The sequence below is a fragment of the Venturia canescens genome, chromosome 9 (genome assembly GCF_019457755.1).
Source record: "Venturia canescens isolate UGA chromosome 9, ASM1945775v1, whole genome shotgun sequence".
NCBI classification, from domain to species: Eukaryota; Metazoa; Arthropoda; class Insecta; order Hymenoptera; family Ichneumonidae; genus Venturia; species Venturia canescens.
Window position 1 is genome coordinate 10,333,840 of NC_057429.1, and position 19,468 is coordinate 10,353,307.

The 19,468-nt window shown below is 37.5% G+C and overlaps 2 protein-coding genes across 3 annotated transcripts; both read right to left on the reverse strand.

Annotated features, from left to right (window-relative positions):
* Positions 1 to 5,708: 5,708 nt before the first annotated feature.
* On the reverse strand, positions 5,709 to 10,865 carry LOC122416042 (protein KRI1 homolog). Its single transcript, XM_043428708.1, has 7 exons — positions 9,576 to 10,865; positions 9,348 to 9,436; positions 7,844 to 8,717; positions 7,498 to 7,760; positions 7,160 to 7,423; positions 6,701 to 6,858; positions 5,709 to 6,609 (listed from the first exon to the last, which is right to left on the reverse strand). The coding sequence occupies exons 1-7, from the start codon at positions 9,685 to 9,687 to the stop codon at positions 5,781 to 5,783; spliced, it is 2,589 nt and encodes an 862-aa protein (XP_043284643.1). The 5' UTR covers positions 9,688 to 10,865; the 3' UTR covers positions 5,709 to 5,780.
* A 1,895-nt stretch (positions 10,866 to 12,760) lies between these two features.
* LOC122415928 (uncharacterized) lies at positions 12,761 to 19,040 on the reverse strand. 2 transcript variants are annotated; one of them, XM_043428530.1, is made up of 6 exons: positions 18,863 to 19,040; positions 15,954 to 18,741; positions 14,363 to 15,682; positions 14,022 to 14,232; positions 13,740 to 13,936; positions 12,761 to 13,551 (listed from the first exon to the last, which is right to left on the reverse strand). In XM_043428530.1, the coding sequence occupies exons 2-6, from the start codon at positions 18,634 to 18,636 to the stop codon at positions 13,193 to 13,195; spliced, it is 4,770 nt and encodes a 1,589-aa protein (XP_043284465.1). In that variant the 5' UTR covers positions 18,637 to 18,741; positions 18,863 to 19,040; the 3' UTR covers positions 12,761 to 13,192. The 2 variants fall into 2 exon arrangements, with proteins under 2 accessions (XP_043284465.1, XP_043284464.1); XM_043428529.1 differs by having other exon boundaries at positions 15,954 to 19,040.
* Positions 19,041 to 19,468: the final 428 nt, after the last annotated feature.

Sequence of the window (19,468 nt, forward strand, 5' to 3'; positions counted from 1 at the left end):
TTCTGCGTTTACGTTTTTCAATCGCTGTGTAGTCGTTTTGCTGTTTTTCTCTTCGACTGTTCATAAAATTTGGACGAATTCGTGAAACGCGTTAAGGTACTTCATGCACGAAACGATTTTCCTCAGAATGTCTTGAAACTTACAGAGTTTAAATGGCTAGTCGACGTACACTCATTTCATAACAATGAAGTACATAACGAAGGTCTGAGAAACAATTCGAGACGATTGTCTTACTGCTGGCAATAAAAATATATTGCGTTAAAGATTAAACGAAATTGGCAACGAGCCCTCGTAACCTCACATTTGCTTGTTCCGACATTTTGTTTCTTTTTGGCTTGGGTCATTCCTGTCACAGCATTCTGTCTTTTCATTAACACTTTTTTCTTGATCCATTTCCCTTTGCGCTCTCTAGTGCGATTCTTGACATAAAAAAACAATATTTTGGCGAGGGACGAATGAAATTTGTGATTCGGTCGGCGATGGATCCCCGTTTAATTAATGGCTTGTAATTTCATTCGCCAAAAGATTATTTGAAAAAATGTATTTACAATTTCAAATTAATAACTTTGACATCAATTTAAAGTGATTATATCCTTAATTAGGGAGTAAAAATCGATTCAAAGACACCCATAAAAGACGATCCTTCGGGCATGATCTACCTTAACGATTCAACGAAAAAATGCACTTTAACATTCGTGTTTTTATTGTTTTTTTTTTCGTATCACGTCGAGGCCAAACGAACAGGTAACCGAATTTATCATTTCACGCACTCGGAAGAGAGCTCCGAATTTTCTGACGACATCAGACAATTTGGCCTCCAATTGTACAACGTTCCCGTCCAGTTCTCGCCCGTTGGATTCTTCACGCTCGGATACCAATTCTTGAGAGGGGTGAGCAACGAATATTCGATTCTTTTTCGAATGTTTTTCTATAAATTAGAAAAATTGGCTATAACTCGAATTGATTTTTCAGTTTTTGGGAACTATCTTGACTTATCTGATAATTATCATTCAAATGGACAAAGGGGAGAGCCTGTGAATTCCTCGGGTTTTCAATCGTCAGTTTGAACTTTTGGATCGTCGCTTCGAATATTGAATACTTATTTGAATAATTGCGTTGACCGTGTCGTCGTGATTTTCGATGCTTTTTGTGTACGTCGATAGTTTACGTTATAGAATAATCGAATGAATTCAATTTCATTTGAGTTTCGTAAGATGAAAATTCCATCAATGAAGAAATAAAGCAAAAAATAGAAAAACCGTCGACACTCGAACTCCTTAAAATCCCATCGCCGAACTTCCGGAAAAATTCTGCCCCAAAACTTACACCCCGATACGGTGACGTTTGATACGATTGAAAAATGTTTTTTTTTTTTTTTTTTTTTAATTGGCCAATGAAAACCTTCCATTCCGGAAAAAGTTTTCTCACGACGCCGAAAATCTTGCGTCAAAAGGATTCGTCGATTTGTTGCAAAAGGTTCCTACTAATATTTGAATGGCCCAAGCCAAATGTTGAGTCATTATAAATAGTCGAATCAGCTTCATCGTTACAGGTGCGAATGGTCGAGAGTAGGAAAAAGTTTCGTCTCGTCCCTTGGGGCGAGGAGCGATTTTCCGGCAATTACTCGTCGGGGTTATCTCTCTTCGTCAATTACAACGACCCCATGGAGCTCCGGCTAGTTAAGGGGAGAGTCCTGCGAGTGCAGATGGGAGGCGTCAGTCCGTAAAATTCGGCAATTGTGTCACTGATCCTGCTGTAATCCTGCCTGCATCGATCATATTCTTTTCTACTTTTCGCTCCTCATTATTTGCGAAAAAAAGCTGTAAATCAATTGTCACTTGTTTGTCGAATGGCATGATAACTGCTCATTACGAATGACGATTGAAGATTGAAATAATTTTCATCCAAAACCATAAATGTTAACAAATCCAATTTCCGAATTTGTTTGCCACTAATAAATCGACAATATCGTGTTTGGTGAAATACTGAATTCGTGAAAATCTTGAAAAATAAAACTCACAAAAACGACGTGGAAGATCTTGCCGCAAATTTTGTGGGCTTTCTCTAGCTATTTTCTCAGATTGAGCGTGAAATTTCTCACCGACTCTCAAACCGTGCAGGAAACAATTAGAGAATTTATTTCTGATGACTTTTTCCTCAAGTGCAACCGAACGCCGAGGATAAAAAAGAGAAGAGAAGATTATTCGGGAAGACGAGCATCGTATTCGCGGGGAGGAAGGGGATGTGGCATTAATTGAGAATTAGAGAGGCGCGAGAACGTTTTGGAAGGCGTTCAAGCCACCTGCTACTGTATACACGGTCCTCGGGATCCGAGGGGATTGATTTATCGCACCCGAGGGGGATCTTCTTCGCTGTTGGGTTGCTTGCTCCCTTTGTATTCCCTCGGTATATGGTGTAAGGACAGGGCGCATTGTCGTTCCGTTGGATTACTATGACTGTACATGCTACTAAAACATTGTCGAAATTTTCTCTTCTACCAAACCTCCCCGTTCCACTAGCCAAAAGACTTTTTTTTTATGGTTGTCAAAAAAAGAGTATCGGGGTAAGTAATCCTCGAGGTGATTTTTCGTGACTTCGAAATCGGAGTTTTCAAAAAACTTGAAAATCCTAGAAAACGATAAAACTGAAGAAGCAATTATTTGAATTATTTTTGCTTCCTCATAGAGGAAGCTTTGTGACGATGAAACATTTTTTTTTTCCAGTTTTCAATGTCAATGTGCTCAAAATGTTACAAAACATCGAAAAATCATATCTAGAAAAAATGTCCGGATGTGTGTGTGTGTGTGTTATGTGGCACTGCAAAATTCAAACGTTTATAACTCGGAAACGGTTTGAGATACAGGGCTACTGTTTTGCACAGATGTTAAGGAGTTTCGGTACAGGCGATACAATGTTGCCATGCTAAACCATGCTAAAAGCATAAAAAAATTCAAAAAGTTCAGAATTTTATAAAATTTGGTGAACATATTCTTTAGTGCCAAATTTGACAATACAAATTTTTTAAGATTTTTCTTCTACACAGTTATCGAGTAATTGATCACTAAAGTTCACGTGTATAAGCATAGCGTTTTCATATATATAGGTATACATTCCGGGCATAAGAAATCTGCTTTAATGCGTAATTACTCCATAACTAAGTAGAAGAAAATTTTGAAAAAATTTGTGTTTTCGCACTTGATGTTGAAGAACATTATCACCAAATTTCATCAATTTCTTAATATTTAGACTTTTGTACCGAAACTCCTTAATCTATACAAGCTTTTCATTCTCTGATTCAGATTTTGAAAAAAAATACGAATATGACGACGTTTTGAAATTTTCATAAAAATGGTGTCGACCCTCTAACTTTCGAAAATTTAGAGATTTATTGATAATTTTTTTTTTTTATAAATAGACTATCATAATAGGAAGGTTGGTATTGAATTTGGGGAATATCGGTTGAGCGGTTTAAATTTTATGACATTTTGAATTTTACGGAAATATGAGTTTTTCAAAAAATCGTCTAGCCGCTTCAATTTTTGGAAATTTTGTAAGATATTGTGTATAAGTCTGTACTTCCTCTATACTTTCCAGCAAAGTTGTCGGAATTATTTAATTAATTTCAATGTAAAAAGAAGAACGATGAAAATTGAAAGTTGCAAACTGTTTTTTTCCGATGGCTCGTCATTCAGTTGTTTTTTATGGATTTAAACAAAGAGATAAATTAAAGTTCGTAAAAGAAGGTAGAGAAAATACATTATTTCCTTGTATACAAAAAAAATGCTGCAAATTGCTTCCTCAAGATGGTCAAGATGCACGATGCTCAAAGCTTATTCTATGAGGAAGCCAAAATGAAAAATATAGCACCTCATAGAGTAAGCTTTGAGCATCGTGCATCTTGACCATCTTGAGGAAGGAATTTGCAAATTTTAATTTGCAGCATTTTTTGAATGATTATGAAAATTTTACAATCAAAAGTTCATTTTGTTATGAGCCGTTCCGTGTGAAAATATAAAAAAGCCAGAACACAAATATTGGAACGAGACGAAAGTCGAGTTGGAACGAAAATAATTGATTGAAAGTTTGATTTATCAGGAAAACAGTTTCATCGTCAACTCGGAATAACTTTGAGTCTCAATTCTCAATGATTTTCATTATTTGGACTATGGATGTCGAAGTTTCATAAAATTACTCATTTTCAGGAGAAAAGAAAATTTGGAACGAGAGAGTGAAATTTCACAAGCTCGGACGATTGTCCTAGCCGAGTTGGAAGCACCAGCGACCGAAATCAATTGGTTGTCCTTCGGCTGTGAGGCGTGGGGATACAGTGAGGGAGATTTTTTTTTCGTGTCCCTATAAGAAAATACTGCACCATCAAACATACGGGACGGCTTATGAAACGGGATCGGATTGTAGAAAAGCAAACCCGAACTGTTCCCGAGCACCATTCCAAATAATCCGCAAACATCGTTTATCATTTTTGATGTGACTGTGCGTTTTGAGTACTTTGCTTTTTTAATGCGTCTGCTTATGGTAATGAAATTTAGAGATTTGCTATTTTTTTTTATTTGCACAGATGTTTCTTTAAAAAAAAATGTAGAAAATAATTAATGAGTGAAATCACGTCAGTGTGCTAATTTGTCCGAATTCATATTTAGTCCAAAACTGTGTTATCGCTAAATAATGGAATGTGGTCAATGACATTGTTTCGATATTATCGTCGAGGCATTAAAACGATTGGACGAACGACTCGGTATGTTTTCCTAAAAACTTAGTTTTTGTTATTTGGCAAAGGGATTCCTGATTTTGGATTCAAGGCAACAATTGTTTCGAAAAATTCTTCGACGGGTGGGGATCAGATGTTAGAATGACTAAAATTTCAAACAGCTAAAATCTCGAGTTATTATAAACTTCGAATGATAATATGGAGACAGATCGATTCGACTAGAGCTTTGAATGTCGAAAATAAAGCAGAAACTTCAAGGCTCGAAGCACGTTTACATCGACGACGACAGAAATATCGTTTTACCGAAAATTCGACTATCGCTCTTTCGATTCATAAATTACTACGATCAGCAATACTGTGAATATTCACAATTTCGAAAATATAATGACAAAAGAGCAAATATAACCGAGGTTGAAATACTGAAAGACCAAAAGATCGAATGGTCAATGGCGAAACGTTAAAAAGTCGATCGATCAAAATAAAGAAATGCAGCGGACCTCAAAATACACGTGTCTCACTCACTCACTTACTCAGACCGGTGGTCTCCAATTTCAAACATCGTCATTTTGACTTTCGCCTTTTCAAGCCATCGCTATTCCGCATATCCAAGTTTTATAGGCTCCAAAATTCACTTTCGATTTTTTGCTACTCTATATTCTGGTCTGTCTATAAAACAACTATTCTCCATTTTGAATTCGAAAATATGAATTTTTGACATTCGTATGGTCAGTTAAAATTTCATTCGAAATGAAAACTATCGAAATATATATTTTCGAGTAAATACGAATTCAAAGAAAGAATATTCGGTTAAACGCGTAATCTGCTAAATAGTCGATCGGAAATAAGAATTTCGAACCATCCTACAATTTCGTTATTTGACATATCTCAGCTACAAAATGTGATAAATTTTTTTCGCAATTCCTTTACAAAATCAATCAATTTAGTACTCACAAAGTATTTTCATTTAAAAAAGTGGATTGCGTTTTATCAATAAAGTATTTGTTGTTTGTAATTATAAGAATTCATATATTTACAAAGGGGAAAATAATAATTTTTAATTCATTTTTTTACCATACTTCAATTTGTTTTTAAACTTTTTAGGATTGAGGCCGTAGGCTTTGAGTCTTTCGGAGCTGAGCAAAGCGACTGAATCGGCCTCCTGTTTTTTTCCTTTGAACTTCTTTTCACCTGTCGAATTCGTCGACTTGTTTTTATTTTGTTTCTTCATACTTTTGGGATCTTTAGTATTTTTTGTGGAATTCGTAGAATTCGTATGGTCGTCAGTGGCATTTTTATTTTTATTTTTCTTCATTCTTTCGACGTTTTTCATATTTTTCGAGGAGTTGGCTGAACTCGAATTGTCCTGAGTGTTTAGATTCTTCTTTTTCTTCTTCATTTTCGTCTCACCGTTTGTGATTCCATTCACCGTGCTCTCAACGATAGTCTCTGTCGAAATAATTTCGGACTTTAATTTTTTTGCCAGCGGTTCTCTTACTTCCGGGTTGCTCGAGGCTACCGAATCAGGATTTTTAGCAGCTTTCCTCTTTTTACTTGTCACAGCTGGTTTCATGGGTACTGTTTCTTTTTCATTTATCTGCAACTTTGTTGGCGAACCTTTCGAAAGTTTTTTCGCAGGCTTCTCCTCCGAAGTTTCTTTCATCGATGTTTCCGCTTTAATTTCTCGTGGAATTTCTATTTCCGAAATTTCATTTTCGTTTTGTGCTGATTCTTGCTCAGCTTTTCCGTCGCCCTTTCGTGGGGACGTGATACCTTTTTTCTTTACTGATTTCTTTTTCCTCTTTCGTTTCTTCTTCATCGCTTCTTCGGCCTCCTGCGGCGTAGGTGTTATCACGGTTTCCGGATCTTGAGGCTCTTCCTCCGGACTATAAATGAAACACAGAAAAATACGTGATTTCAAAACTGTTATATCATCGTTTTTTTTCAGATTTTCCTTGAAAATTCTTGAAAACTTACGTGTACAGACTTTTCAGGATTTTCTTTTTGTACTCTTCGTTCTTAGCTTTTTGCTGGTAAACACGCACTTCGTTCAACTCAACGTTTTCGGGCTTGTGCTCGAGGGCTTTTTTCAGCGAGCACCATTTGTTCAACTCGCGATCGTCAGCGACGAGAATCTAAATTGAGAAGATGTCAAAAATGTTTGAAAACAATTTGAATCGCTTCGTGTTACAAAAACAATTAAAAATGTTGGCTCAGCGAATTTTTCACCACTTTGCATAATTGTTAGAGGAATCATTCAAGTTTTCACAAGAAATACGATCTGTTCGTGACAATTCATTCGATGTGATCGGAAGCAAGAATGAAAAATTCTTAAATTATTCCTCACATTTCACAATAAAAGTCTCAACGATTTCGTGTTTTCCGACCAGAATTTATATCCTAAAAGATTTGCATGTAAATGCACAAGGAGCTTACTTCTTCGACGCTTAATCCATAATCATTTGGCACGACTTTACGGTATTTGAATCGGCAAGGTAAGTCATCGATCATGTCTTCGTAATCAAGAGCATAATATTGCTCGATGTAATCCCGATAAGAAGCGTGCAATTTGGGATCGAATTTGGGCTTTTCTTTTGCAATGACCTCGGCGAATTTGCTCTTTCGACGTCGCTTCTTCTTCTTTGTGGAAGCTATGAGCTCGTTCTGCAAAGCTTGGGTTGGATCGTAATCGGCATCCATCTGAAAACCAATTTCAATAAAAAATTCGACTCGGTTATTTTAGTATTGATGAAATTGGGAAAGTTCTAAGTTACGTTGAATTCGGGATCTTCGCAGTGAGAAGTCCCCGGACGTGGTGAATCATCATCCGGGACAAGTTCTTCGTTTTCTGGATCGTAATCGTCCCAATTTCTTTCGATACCTAATTCTTCGTCAATTTCTGGAAATTCAGGTTTTACATCATCCTCCGGTAATGCATAATAATCGTCGTTGAAAATTTCTTGCATTTTTCTATCGTGTTCCTCTGGATCGAAGTCAGCGTCGAGATCGATATTCTCGAAGTGATTGTCGTCATTACCTGCGAATTTGGAAAGAAATAGCATTTTCTAATCATTCTGAGAGTACTAAAATTTGTGTAAAAATTGTTAAATTCAAACTAACCAGTGATTTCTTTGAGTTGAGCAATTTTGTCAGCGATCTCTTTCCTCTTGAGAGCTTTGAGTTGTTTCAACTCTTCTTGTTTACGAATTTTTTCCTCCTCTTTTCGCTGTTTGACCTCTGCTCGTTTGAGGGCTCTTCTATTGTCCTTTTTTCTCAAGGAGTTCTCCAAAGTTCTAGGATATCTTTTGATGAATTCCTGATCGGGTTCCTCGAACCGAAAATTGTATTTGTGTTCGAACTCTTCTTGTTCCTCTATGATTTTCTCATCCTCGGACAAATCGATTCGTTCGTCATCGAGATTATCTTCTTCAGCATCGTCGTTGCCCAAGAATTTCTTGTTCAAAATATAATCACGAAGAAATTTTTCTTTCGGATCAAGATTCGGATCGACCCAAAAATCCCGCAGAGGTTTCAGCTCTTCCTTTTCGCTGCTTTCGATTTCAGCTTTTTGACCTTTCAGCCATTCTTTGTATGCTTCGTCCTCTTTCAATTTTTCCGACTCTGTTTTTGTTTTCGGAACCAAAAGATTATTTTCTTCGTCCTCGTCCTCGTCGTCCAAAGCCTTGCTGATACTCTCCTTCAGAGCCAACTGTTCCTCGACGTACGTCGGCGCTCGAGTCTTTCTTTTCTTGTTACGAATCGTCTCTTCATCCTCGCTATCGCTGAATTTACCTCCACGTTGAACCACTATTTCACGCTCGTAATCTCTAAGGAAAAGCTTCTTCTCTTTCGATGATTTTTTGTTTGAACTCTCTTCCGGATTTTTCGATATTTCATCGAAAAACGTCACCTTCTCATCGTAGATTTTTGGATCCTTGTTTTTTAAGCATGCAAGAGTTTTGTAAAACTTTTTCTCCAGCTCTTCCGTCAATTCCTGTAACATTTCCATGACAAAAAAGCATTCGGTAAATCCATTTTGCTACTGAAATCAAATAACATCAAAAGTTTTTAATTGTTGGTTTGAGTACCTTTTAATACTATTCATTTGACCATTTCGTGTTTTCTCGAATAAGTTATTCTCCATATTCATTTACGTTAAGAAGAGCATTATCAATATTTGGTACTCGAAATTGTGGATCCGAGTTTCAATTTAATAAAAAAAAAATTCTCAAAACCATTGAGACATATTTGATTCTCCAAAAATATTTATCATACCAATATTTTTAGTTATTTTTTTGTTTGTTTTTCAAATCCGCATTGTTTGAGCAATTCTGGGATGATTTATCGAAATATTGTTCAAAAAAAATTCTTTTCATATTTATATCGAGTTTAATATGGTATGTGATCATAATTTGGATGAAAATCTGGTTTCCCCGCAATGATAATTATCCAGGACCAAAGTTGTACCACATTGAGCTATCAATTTTTATTCAGACTTTATTAATACGATGAAACTTCAACTCGGTATTAGTCCCAGTAAGGCATGAAATTGTTTAGTCTCTTTCTAAGGTAAGTCTCAAAAAATGGCAAGAGAATTGGACTTTAACAAAGCAGTACAACTTACTGCTCCATCTTCGTCCTCGTCCGATGAAGTCTCAGAGTCTTCGCCTGAACTTGGGAAATTCGTGACATGTTCTCCATACTTTGTTTTGACTGAAAATTGAAAGTTGCTTCATCAGTTTGTACGATAATACAAAAATAGTGCTTACAATAATTCATATCCATTTGGTGTTCAATTAAAATAATGATAAAAAGGTTATAGTGATATCTGGAATAATTTCAGGACACTGACATTTATTCAATTCTTCTTTCTGGCGCCAAGTGTTGTAATTGCTGGCGTATCCATTGTTTATTTTCAGTTCCTTTTCAGAATCTGAATTTTCGTCGTTGAATAACGTTGACATGTTGTCTCAAACTAATACAATGCAGTGAATCAATTATTCATCAGCACGAAAACACGTTGTGATTGAACATAACCTCACTTTGGCCCGCCAGTACGTATAAGAGGCAATAAGAGCAGTTTCTGTTCACTGTTCTGTGTTCATAAAAATCTTGTATGTCGAATGCCGAGTTTAGTTAGTTCTCGAATAGCGGCGTTGATGGCCGCGTATCATTTTCGTTCTCGCTTCCTCCCATGTGGTATATTATGACGACCTTGTTGCTCTTGCCTTATGCACTTGGGACAACTTGCAATTTTTTCTTTCTCACAATTTTTAAAATAAATCTTTTTGGTTAAACTTTTCATGCAACAGTCATTACCACAACGATGACTTGTTTTTCAATATTGGACTTTTTATTCCAATTCGAACAAAATCACTAATCTTTTTTACATTCCTGCAACAAAAATTATATCAAAATTTTGTAAAACCACAAATAGTTCGAATCATGATTTTCTAATTCGTTGAAAATTCTTGCGAATCTGATCAGTCATTTATTCAAAAGCACGTGAACGTTTTTTTAGTGAATCCATCTATTGATCTGGAGATTTATTTGTGGTGTTGTTAAATAATATTCATCATTAGCTTTTTTCACTCTTCATTATTCCACTCCATGAAATTGACTTCTACCTTTTGGCGGAGTGTGTCAAATACGTCCAGCCCTTCTCCGCATTCGGCCGGTATTTGTAGTGTTGCAACTGCTTTTTCCATTGTTCGAATAATCTGGTCAATGTTTGACGATTTTGTATACTGATAAATTCCTACGATTAATATTAATCCTAGGACTGCGACGCTAGCCAAACGCAGTATGTCTAAAACCATACATTCGTACAGGAAGAATGAGACAATGGTTATAATGATAAGGATTCCGGTGAATAACAGTATTGCGATGGAGGTTAACCTCAGTATAATTGAAGTTTCGACGCGCTGGCGAGTGAGTTGATGTATGTTGATTTGAGATGCGATTCTATCGAGTGATTCCATTTTCGAAGGGGTTCAGAAACCCGGAAAGTGAATTTGTATGAAGCACTTTGAGAAGCTGGGATATGAGCGGAGCGAGCGAAGCGGACTGCGCTGCTTTCTGTTTTGACTTTGACAGGTGAGTGCTCTGCACACAAGTTTCGTTTCTATGCGTACTATTTTACAAGCGCTCGAATCGCATCGAGCGGTTTTGTTCTTTTCGGACGAATGGAATCGCAGTTGGATTCCGGTTGAAACGCAAATTCCGAGCTTCTTCGAACCCGATACGATTTTATCGGGCGTTAGAAATAGTGTAGCATAATGAGGGGTACGATTCTGTGGAACGATTATTGGATGACGACGAGCCGTTTGATCGGGAGTTATGCGAATAATGAAAGAGGTCCATGGCGAAGATATACTCCTGTCAATAACTGATTCCATCGATCGCGTAGTTTCATGCAACAATTAAACACTCGTTCAAAGGACTCTTCGGAAAACAGAATCAAGTGAAATTCTCGAGCTTAAATTTAAAGAGACAGATTATCGCCCGATCCTTTGAGAGTGCTGGAGAAGATATTCGAAAAATATTCGAAAGAACATGGCCGCGTTATTGCTCTTCAAACTTTACGACTAATAAGGGGGTCAGGCATCGATAGAGACACGTCAAGTTGAAAAAAAAAAAAAAACAATTTTAGTTAACTCACGTTTTAACAGCGAATCTTCGAGATTTTTATTTTTTTTCTTCATTTTATATTTCATTTAACATTAAAAAAAAGGCAAAATATGTGAAGTTTTTTTTCATTTTATTATGCTTATTTTGTGTATCACTTTTTAAATTTCTGTAGTCGCGAAAGACGCCATCCTGCAAATTTCTGGCACGTTCCATTAATCGACGGCCGCGGCAGGTGTCGGGGTAAAAGATAAAAGAAAATCTATTACACCGGTCTCAGTAAGTACTATATTTAGTTACCAAAATTCATGATTGATTAATATTCTTTTTCGTCGGTTGATTATTTTTTGAGATAATATAGCATATATATTTTGTACCAAGGAGCTAAAATCGAATTTTTCAACTCTGAACGCGATGTTGTCAGTACGAGGCGAAGACGAGTACCTAAAAGAGCAAGTTATGCTCTTTCTCAAAGACTGTTCAATTTCAGCGAATGACCTTAGAATCCTCTGAGAAAAAGAATTTCAAGTTACCGTTATGGTGTTACCGTGTTAGGGAAATTTCATTTTTTCACCGAGTTCAACGCTCCAATGATAAAATCTTAATATTTCACCCTCAACGTTTTGATTTCCATTTTATTAGAACTGTGGTCTGTATTCATTGGTGTATTTCTTTTCAGTTAATGAAGGAGGCGGAAAACGTATCGAAGGATTACGTGTCCGAGTCTCAAGAAGTTCTGAATAAGTACATATTCGGCCACGTGCTCAACGATTCGGCTATTCGGGAATACGCAGATATACAAAATTTAGAAATTTGATTTGCGAGGCGAATGAAGTTCTAGTGGAACACGCGAGTGCGCGAACGACTCGCATCGTTACGATACCGAGGAGTTGAAAAAAGACCCAAAAGTGATGAACACATCGACAGTCTTATGGATATGTATAACTTAGAATTAGTATTTAACGCTGAATGTGCCATGTCCAAGATTCCACAATTTCTCGAATTTTCGAACAAATCAATTTTTGATCGATTTTGAAATCGAAATTCTTTGACACAGTTTAACCGATTTAAAAAAGGTTCTGTCAGTCGATTTTTGCCATAGTTCTGCGTAGGCTGACAGAGCCTTTTTTTTAATCGGTCAAACTGTGTCAGAGAATTTCAATTTCGAAAATTCCAAGTGAGGTTAGTCGACCGATCCATACTCTTAATATCAAGGATTTTTTGTTTCAATGTAGCATTAGATTTTTCTTTGACTTTCGATTTTTCAATCATAATCAATCGCAAATTATGAATATTCTGAAATTTTTTTTATAAGGTTTCGAGTCTCGGAAACTGCCTCTATGGTCTCACACCGACTAAATTTATTGACTCGTATCATACAGAAAAGGAAAATAGAAAATCAACCGCGGCTTTTCGCAACTTATTTTTATTCAATCCAATTAGTAAAAATACAAAACACTTGTAAAAAAAATATGCAAAGAGAAACAATCCAAAATGATGCTTAATATTCGAAATTATACAATTGTAAGAGGAATCGAATGGTCAGGGACATTTTTCAGAGTATTTTTTTTTTTAGGATATTTTGTATTTGAGTTAAAAGAAACGTGGTCCTCTTATTTGTGTAATATATTGTAACGTGGAATAAGATGACTCATTTTATATAATCTTAAAATTGATTGAAACAAAAAGTTGAATTCATTATTAACAATAACACCGAAAAAATAACTTCAACGGGACGAGAAAAATCAGTGAATGAAAAATAAGGAAAATATTTGTTTGGCCTCGGGCCATTTTGAGTATACGAAAATATTGATTCTCAGTTTCGTACTGCTATATGGATGATTACAAATTATTCAAAGCACGTTGACGTTCGAGTGTTTCGACGACCCATGAACAGTGTTCACGAAAACCGTTCAGCTGGGCTTTACTTATACGTTTTGTTCGGTTTTCCAGTAGGCCTAATGGATCCTGAATGGACAGGGGCGTGAAAAATTCAGCAGTCGTAATCATCGTCCCCGATCTAAAATTCTTTTCTTTTATTATATTCTGAGACTCTGCAAAGTCTTGTTTTTTCACCGATTCTCCGATCCACGGAGACACGACCTCATGGCGATAATCAAAATTAGCGTAGAATCTGTGATACTCGATGAGAAATTCCCACGGGTTTTCCAAATTCGCTTCATTCACTTCGAGATCCCAATCTGTGAAAATTCAATAAATAAATTATCGCAATATTCTTTGAATTTCATAATCCATTCAGTTTTGTATTTGAAATATTTTGTTTGATATTTTGAATTTAAACATTTTTTGTTTAAATTGCAACCGAAATTGCGTGGTTGTGAAGTAACTGATGTTTCATTAGTTGGTTTAATAATGAGAAGGAACTTGCCGGGATTGAAACATCGACCGTCAGATCGAACGAGATCCGAAATTTTCGGCAGCAACGATTTACTTTGCGCGAAGAAAACGATCGTATCATCGATGTAAGGACGCAGCTCCTCTTGAAACTCGTTTTCGTACAATTGTATGCAAAATTTGACAGCTCTTGTCGACATTTCCAAAAACGTACTCGCCGCACGTAAAGAACTGAAACAAACAATAGGGCAACAGCTCAATGACGTGAAATGAAAGAAAAAAATGGAATCAAGTGATTAATCCGACTAATTTTTACTTGAATAACTTCGATGGCTCGAAGCTGACGTTATCATCGAGAAATACTTCGATCCTGGATTTGCTCGGAGTATGATGCGTCATTATTTTTATGGGAGGTCCATCGCAGATCAACGCCATATGCCACCTTGCCGGATGATCATTCAAAGCAGACGCGACTCTCTGTGCCAGGAAACGCATCGAATCTTCCGATTTTCGATCAAACTTGACTCCTGAGAATATGACGTATTACAATTGGCTCGAATATTTCAATTTGAACGGTAGCATTTCCTATCGATTCTTAGACCGCGTAGAGTGAACTTTGAAAATTTTCAATATTAATAAAAACAACAAGGAACTTACCGAAGTTAAGAGCGACTTCGAATTTTCCCGATTCCATGGAAACGGGGTTGGCACTCAGAATCTGAACTTTGGTCGCTGGGAAATTTTGTTGTACAGTTGCTTCGAGATCAGAAGCGAATTTTCGTCGCAAAAGATAAGAGTCTACGGACATTTCTTCGATTCCGTTGCGACAAACATCGAATAAACAATCCGCGATGTTGGCTCGTTGTCTGAATGCATTCGAATTACTTTTGTTGTGCAAACGCGATTCGTGTTGGGGACTTTTAACATGACGTGCGAATTCGGAGCGTCCACCAAACCATAAGATCGAACACGTCGGGCAAAAGTCATGAATCAACGGTCGATAAGAGGAATTGATATTTTGCACGGCAGAAATGTGCTCCGAGCTTTTAGTGTGTTTGGCAAATTCGAAGTCCGTGTCGTAGGGAATTTTACAAACGGCGCAATAATATTGCTCAATGTCGTACCAATCGCAGCTGATTTTCGGTTCGATTTCATTGACGAAGAGTTGACAATTTTTTTCTCGAACTGAATCTCGACTCTTGGCGTGGCTGCTCATCGCGATGTGAGTTTTGACAACCTCGTCCGAATTGCTGATTTTGCTCTTGCAAACCCAACAATATATCAAATCTTCCGATTCCTCTTCCAAAAATTCTTTGGCCAAATGGTAATCGCTGTACTGTTCAGAAACGAGCTCAAAATCCTTGTGCGCTCTTCTCTTCGACTCGAGAAACTCGCAATGCTCGGAGTTTCGGAAATGCTCGTACAGACCCGATTTTTTAACTTTCTCCATGCAAATCATGCAATGAAATTCGATATCATCACCGTCGACGTCGTACGTCATCACGCAAAGTTCAATATCATTTTTGAGTTCTTGATGCTTGTCTAGCATCTGAAAAATCTCATCGGGATTCACAACTACCTTTTCAGGTTGTTTGGCCCGAGGAACTCGAAGTTTTCTTCCGATTGTGTTCAAGCTTGTAGTTGACGATGCCAACGATCCGGAAATTGACAACTCCTCGTCGCCGCCAACAGCCGATTTATTCATACCACTCTCAATCTTCGAATCGGAAGGCGATTGTTCTTTTCCTTTGCTAAACAGATGCTGGAAGTGCCTCTCGAAATCTTCGTGGAACGATTTTTTTGCCGCACTCTCCTTAGCCTTCTCTTCTATTTGAGAGCTTTTCGAAACTGATCCACACCCATTTTCAGCCTGAATTTCATGACTTTCTCCTATCTTTGCTTCGGATCGTTTCTCCAACTGCTTTGATTCGTCAACCTTTTCAACAACTCTTTCTTCATATTTCTTTTGCAGTTTCTCTGTAAAAAAAAAAACATCTCTTATTATTCTAATTATTGATAATGCAGCTACATGTAGTTCGATACAATCAAAAGTTTTATTGAAAAATGTCCATACCGTTATCAGAAAAATACTCAAAAACGTATCAGAAAATCGAAATAAAAATAATTGCGTAAAATGTGAACAAGTTTTTTGTTATTCTGAACAATAACGAATTGAATTCGACTCAAGTACAGTAAAATATTCACTCATTTTCCTTGGAATAAAAAAAATATTCAATGGCTAATATACCTTCTCGTTTTAGTTCAAGAGTGTCCAAGTGTCTGCGTCCCGACAGATGAACATAAATACAATCATAATCCGAGATGGTGCATTCACAGCAGGCGCAAAGAATATTTTTACAACTTCCTTTTGGTGATATGATCTCTTCGCAGCCGTATTTTTTGCGAGAAATGGCGTGCATTTCGTCCTTGAGATGTCGATCAAGCTGGCTTCTCGTGATGATCGTAATGTTGCAAATATTGCAATAAAAATCATCTTCGCCAATCCTAATGATGTAGTCAGGTCCCAGCTCTTTGGAACTTGATTTGCGAATGAAACTGGAAGCTGGACTTTTTAACTTGTGCTGCTCACCAAAAACGTGTGGAGGGACGTTTGCAAAATTCGGAATAGTACATTTGCAACATATGCAATCATACTTAGCGTCTCTGATAAATTTCGTTTGCCCATATTTGCGAAGGGCCATGCGATGTTCCGTTTCTTGTAAATGAGTTTCAATTTTAATTTGATCGTTCAATACGATATGACAAAGTTTGCAACAAAAATCATGCCTGCCAAGAATCACGATAAAATCATTCGCAGCAGAATTACCAGAAAAACTGTTCTGCGCTGTCGATGATTTATCTTGAACATTTGAGATGCTTAATGCATTCTCAGCGCTCGAGTCGTTCGTATTTTTGTTGGGAGACAAAACGTTCATATTTTTTTGAGGATTTAATTGATGAGTATTGTTGTCTTTACCCGCTCTGTGTACTTGTTGCCACAAATGACTATAAAGATCGTCACGATTGGTGACAGCAGTGTTACATCGTTTGCAGTAATAATCGTTCTCACCTCTCGGTACAATAGCTGCACAAAAATCTTCTACCATGAGAGAGTGACTTTGATTACTGAGATGGACGTCGACATCGGAATGACCGTGAATGACGTAGTTGCAAATACGACAAAGTAATTCCTTGGGACTCAGAACGATAATGAAGTCACGAGGTAAATTTTCTGAAGTGAATCTCGGTTGGTCAGTTATTTTCTCGGAAGCGTGGTCCATGGCTGGGCGAAGCATGGAGTTGTTTGCAAGTGGCAAATAAGACTGTAGCCGTGGCTGCGCAATGGGAAGACTCATCAATGGTTGCAGTGGGTAAAGAGGGCGGGGGGGATACTGTGGCTGTGGTAGGAAATTCAAGCCAACACCGTTTGAGAATGGCTTTGATGGAAAATTCATTGCAGGAGCATAATTCAATGGAGCTTGATGGAATGGCACGGGTGGTAACTGTAGAGGTGGATTCAACACAGGAGAATTGGATCCACCAGGAAAATTCATTTTGAATGAATGGGTTTTGCCCTTCTCTTTCTCATCTCTGGTCTCTGCTCTTGGTTCTTCTTGGGTCGGTGCTTTCAATTGATCCTTTACCTCAACTTTTGTTTCTTTAACTTTCTCCACCAGTGCCTTGGCTTGTGTCTCTTTCAGAATCAGTCTATGCTTCGAACCCTTGATATGACGAAAGACGTTTTTAAGATTGGGAACGGTGCAGTTACAACATTTGCAGTGGAATTTGTGATTGTCGATGGGAGAGATGTACTCATATCCTAAACGATTTAGAGTTTGGACATGTCTTTCCTCAGCAATGTGAAGATCACTAGTGGTTTGTACTGTTACCTCGCAAATGGTGCAGTAAAGACCATTGTGACGAGATTCAACAGGAAATTTGTATTTTACACCACGAGGTGTAGAATTCCCGTTACGAGAGAAAGAATTGTCATTGCGAGGAGTAGCGTTATTACGACGAAAGTTCGAATTCTGAGGCTGAGAGGTGCGTTCTTGCCGAGATGTAGAGTTTGAGCGTGGCATGTGAGAATTCGAATTTGGCATGCGTGAAGCTGAATTTGTCCTGTGCATTATACGGCTACTCTGCATTTTATCAATATTTGAAAAAGACCCAGAACGAAGTTCAGCAATGAGTTTCTCACTCGCACTGCCGGTATGGACATTATTGCTTGAAATTGATGCACCAGAATCTTTGTTAACGCTTGTTGTTGCTCGTTGATTGGTATCAATCACAGTTAGTGAATTTTTTTGATACTTTGAATCAGCAACAAAACGCCTTTTGGCTGCAACGTGTTCAGGCTGGGAAATGTGTCCTTGGAGGTTATTCAAGCGAACGTTGGGACATTGACAAGGTCGACATTTAACCGTGTTTGAGCCCCAAGGTTCGAAGCCTTCGACAATTAAAAAATTATATGATGAATCGATTGGAGCAAATGTTTCGTGTATAGGTGGTTCTAGAGCGATTAATTTCTGGTGCTGTTCTTCTCCTATGTGTACAAAAGCTCCAGACCATTCGTCAAAACGTGTCTCGCATGGAATGCAAATGAAGCAAGAGTTCACGTTCAAAACACGATTTTCGAAAAAAATCTTATCTTTGTTCTCGATTTCATACCAGGGTACAATTCTGTGCCATTTGGCATGATTTTTCAAGCCTTCCCAATCGACGCTCACATTGCATGCTTTGCAGTCGATTTTTTCCTCATTCACAGCAAAAATCAGACAAAATTGTCGAAACGCACTTACGTGTTGAGGATCCTTAATGTGACTTTGCCAATTCTGAGAAATTTTCTCATTCACACACAAGAAACAGTGAAATTCATTGTTCCCGGGTACACGAACTATTCCGTTCGGAAAATCGGAAATTCCTGCCATTTTCTTCTCAGCTTGAGTGTTTTTTTCAATATTTTCACGTTTTTATTCACACTTTGTTGTTAAGCTGCATTTTACGGCTTTACAAACGACGATTGACAATGGAAACTGCAATGAAACACAAGAACGATGTTGTTAGATTTTAGGTTATGTCGAGTTCCTGACTGCCTCCAGGACTTATCGATTTTCGGCTTCCACGCAATCGGTTTTGGATATTTTTTTGTCTCACTATTTATGAAACCTTCGACGAACAATCAGCCAACTATTCTGGCATTGGTGTTTCTTGGGTCTGACTGCGTGGAATTAGAGCTCGTTAAAAAGCGGTCACATTACCAAAGCAAAGCAAAGTACACGAATGTATTTATCACCATGCATACACATTCACGACACGACGCAGAACCCGCAGAACAAAGGAGCGGCCGGAGCGGCGCAAAGGGCGAAAAGATAAGGAGAGTAGGGGAGGTAGACGACCGACGAATGTTTTTTTTATTATTCCCCGCTTAAGATTGTGGGAATCCCCTAAATTGTTACAAGCAGCTACACACAATATATAGGAAATTGTTGCATCTGGTGAATAATTGTCATCAAAACAATTCCTGTAAAGATGCATTTTTTCACTGCCTGAAAAACCCAACATTATTTGTTAGAGTGATCAACATTTGATTACGGACCGGCATACAGATATTTGATAATCCATATGTGTATTTACATGTCTATTTTTTTTTGTAAATGACCTACACCAAACGATGATCACATAGCAGTCATAGCACACAGCGTCGTGATGTGCAATGGTGCAAATTGGGCGGATGAAGTTGATCCCACTTTTATCGACTGT

Coding starts and splice junctions, on each gene's coding strand:
- LOC122416042 (XM_043428708.1), bottom strand. CDS start 9,687: ATGTCAACGTTATTCAACGACGAAAATTCAGATTCTGAAAAGGAACTG. Junction 9,437..9,575: donor GAAAGAAGAATTGAATAAAT/GTCAGTGTCCTG, acceptor TTCAATTTTCAG/TCAAAACAAAGTATGGAGAA. Junction 7,761..7,843: donor TCAACTCAAAGAAATCACTG/GTTAGTTTGAAT, acceptor CCAAATTCGCAG/GTAATGACGACAATCACTTC.
- LOC122415928 (XM_043428530.1), bottom strand. CDS start 18,636: ATGGCAGGAATTTCCGATTTTCCGAACGGAATAGTTCGTGTACCCGGG. Junction 14,233..14,362: donor CGAAGTCGCTCTTAACTTCG/GTAAGTTCCTTG, acceptor TCATATTCTCAG/GAGTCAAGTTTGATCGAAAA. Junction 13,937..14,021: donor GAGCCATCGAAGTTATTCAA/GTAAAAATTAGT, acceptor TGTTTGTTTCAG/TTCTTTACGTGCGGCGAGTA.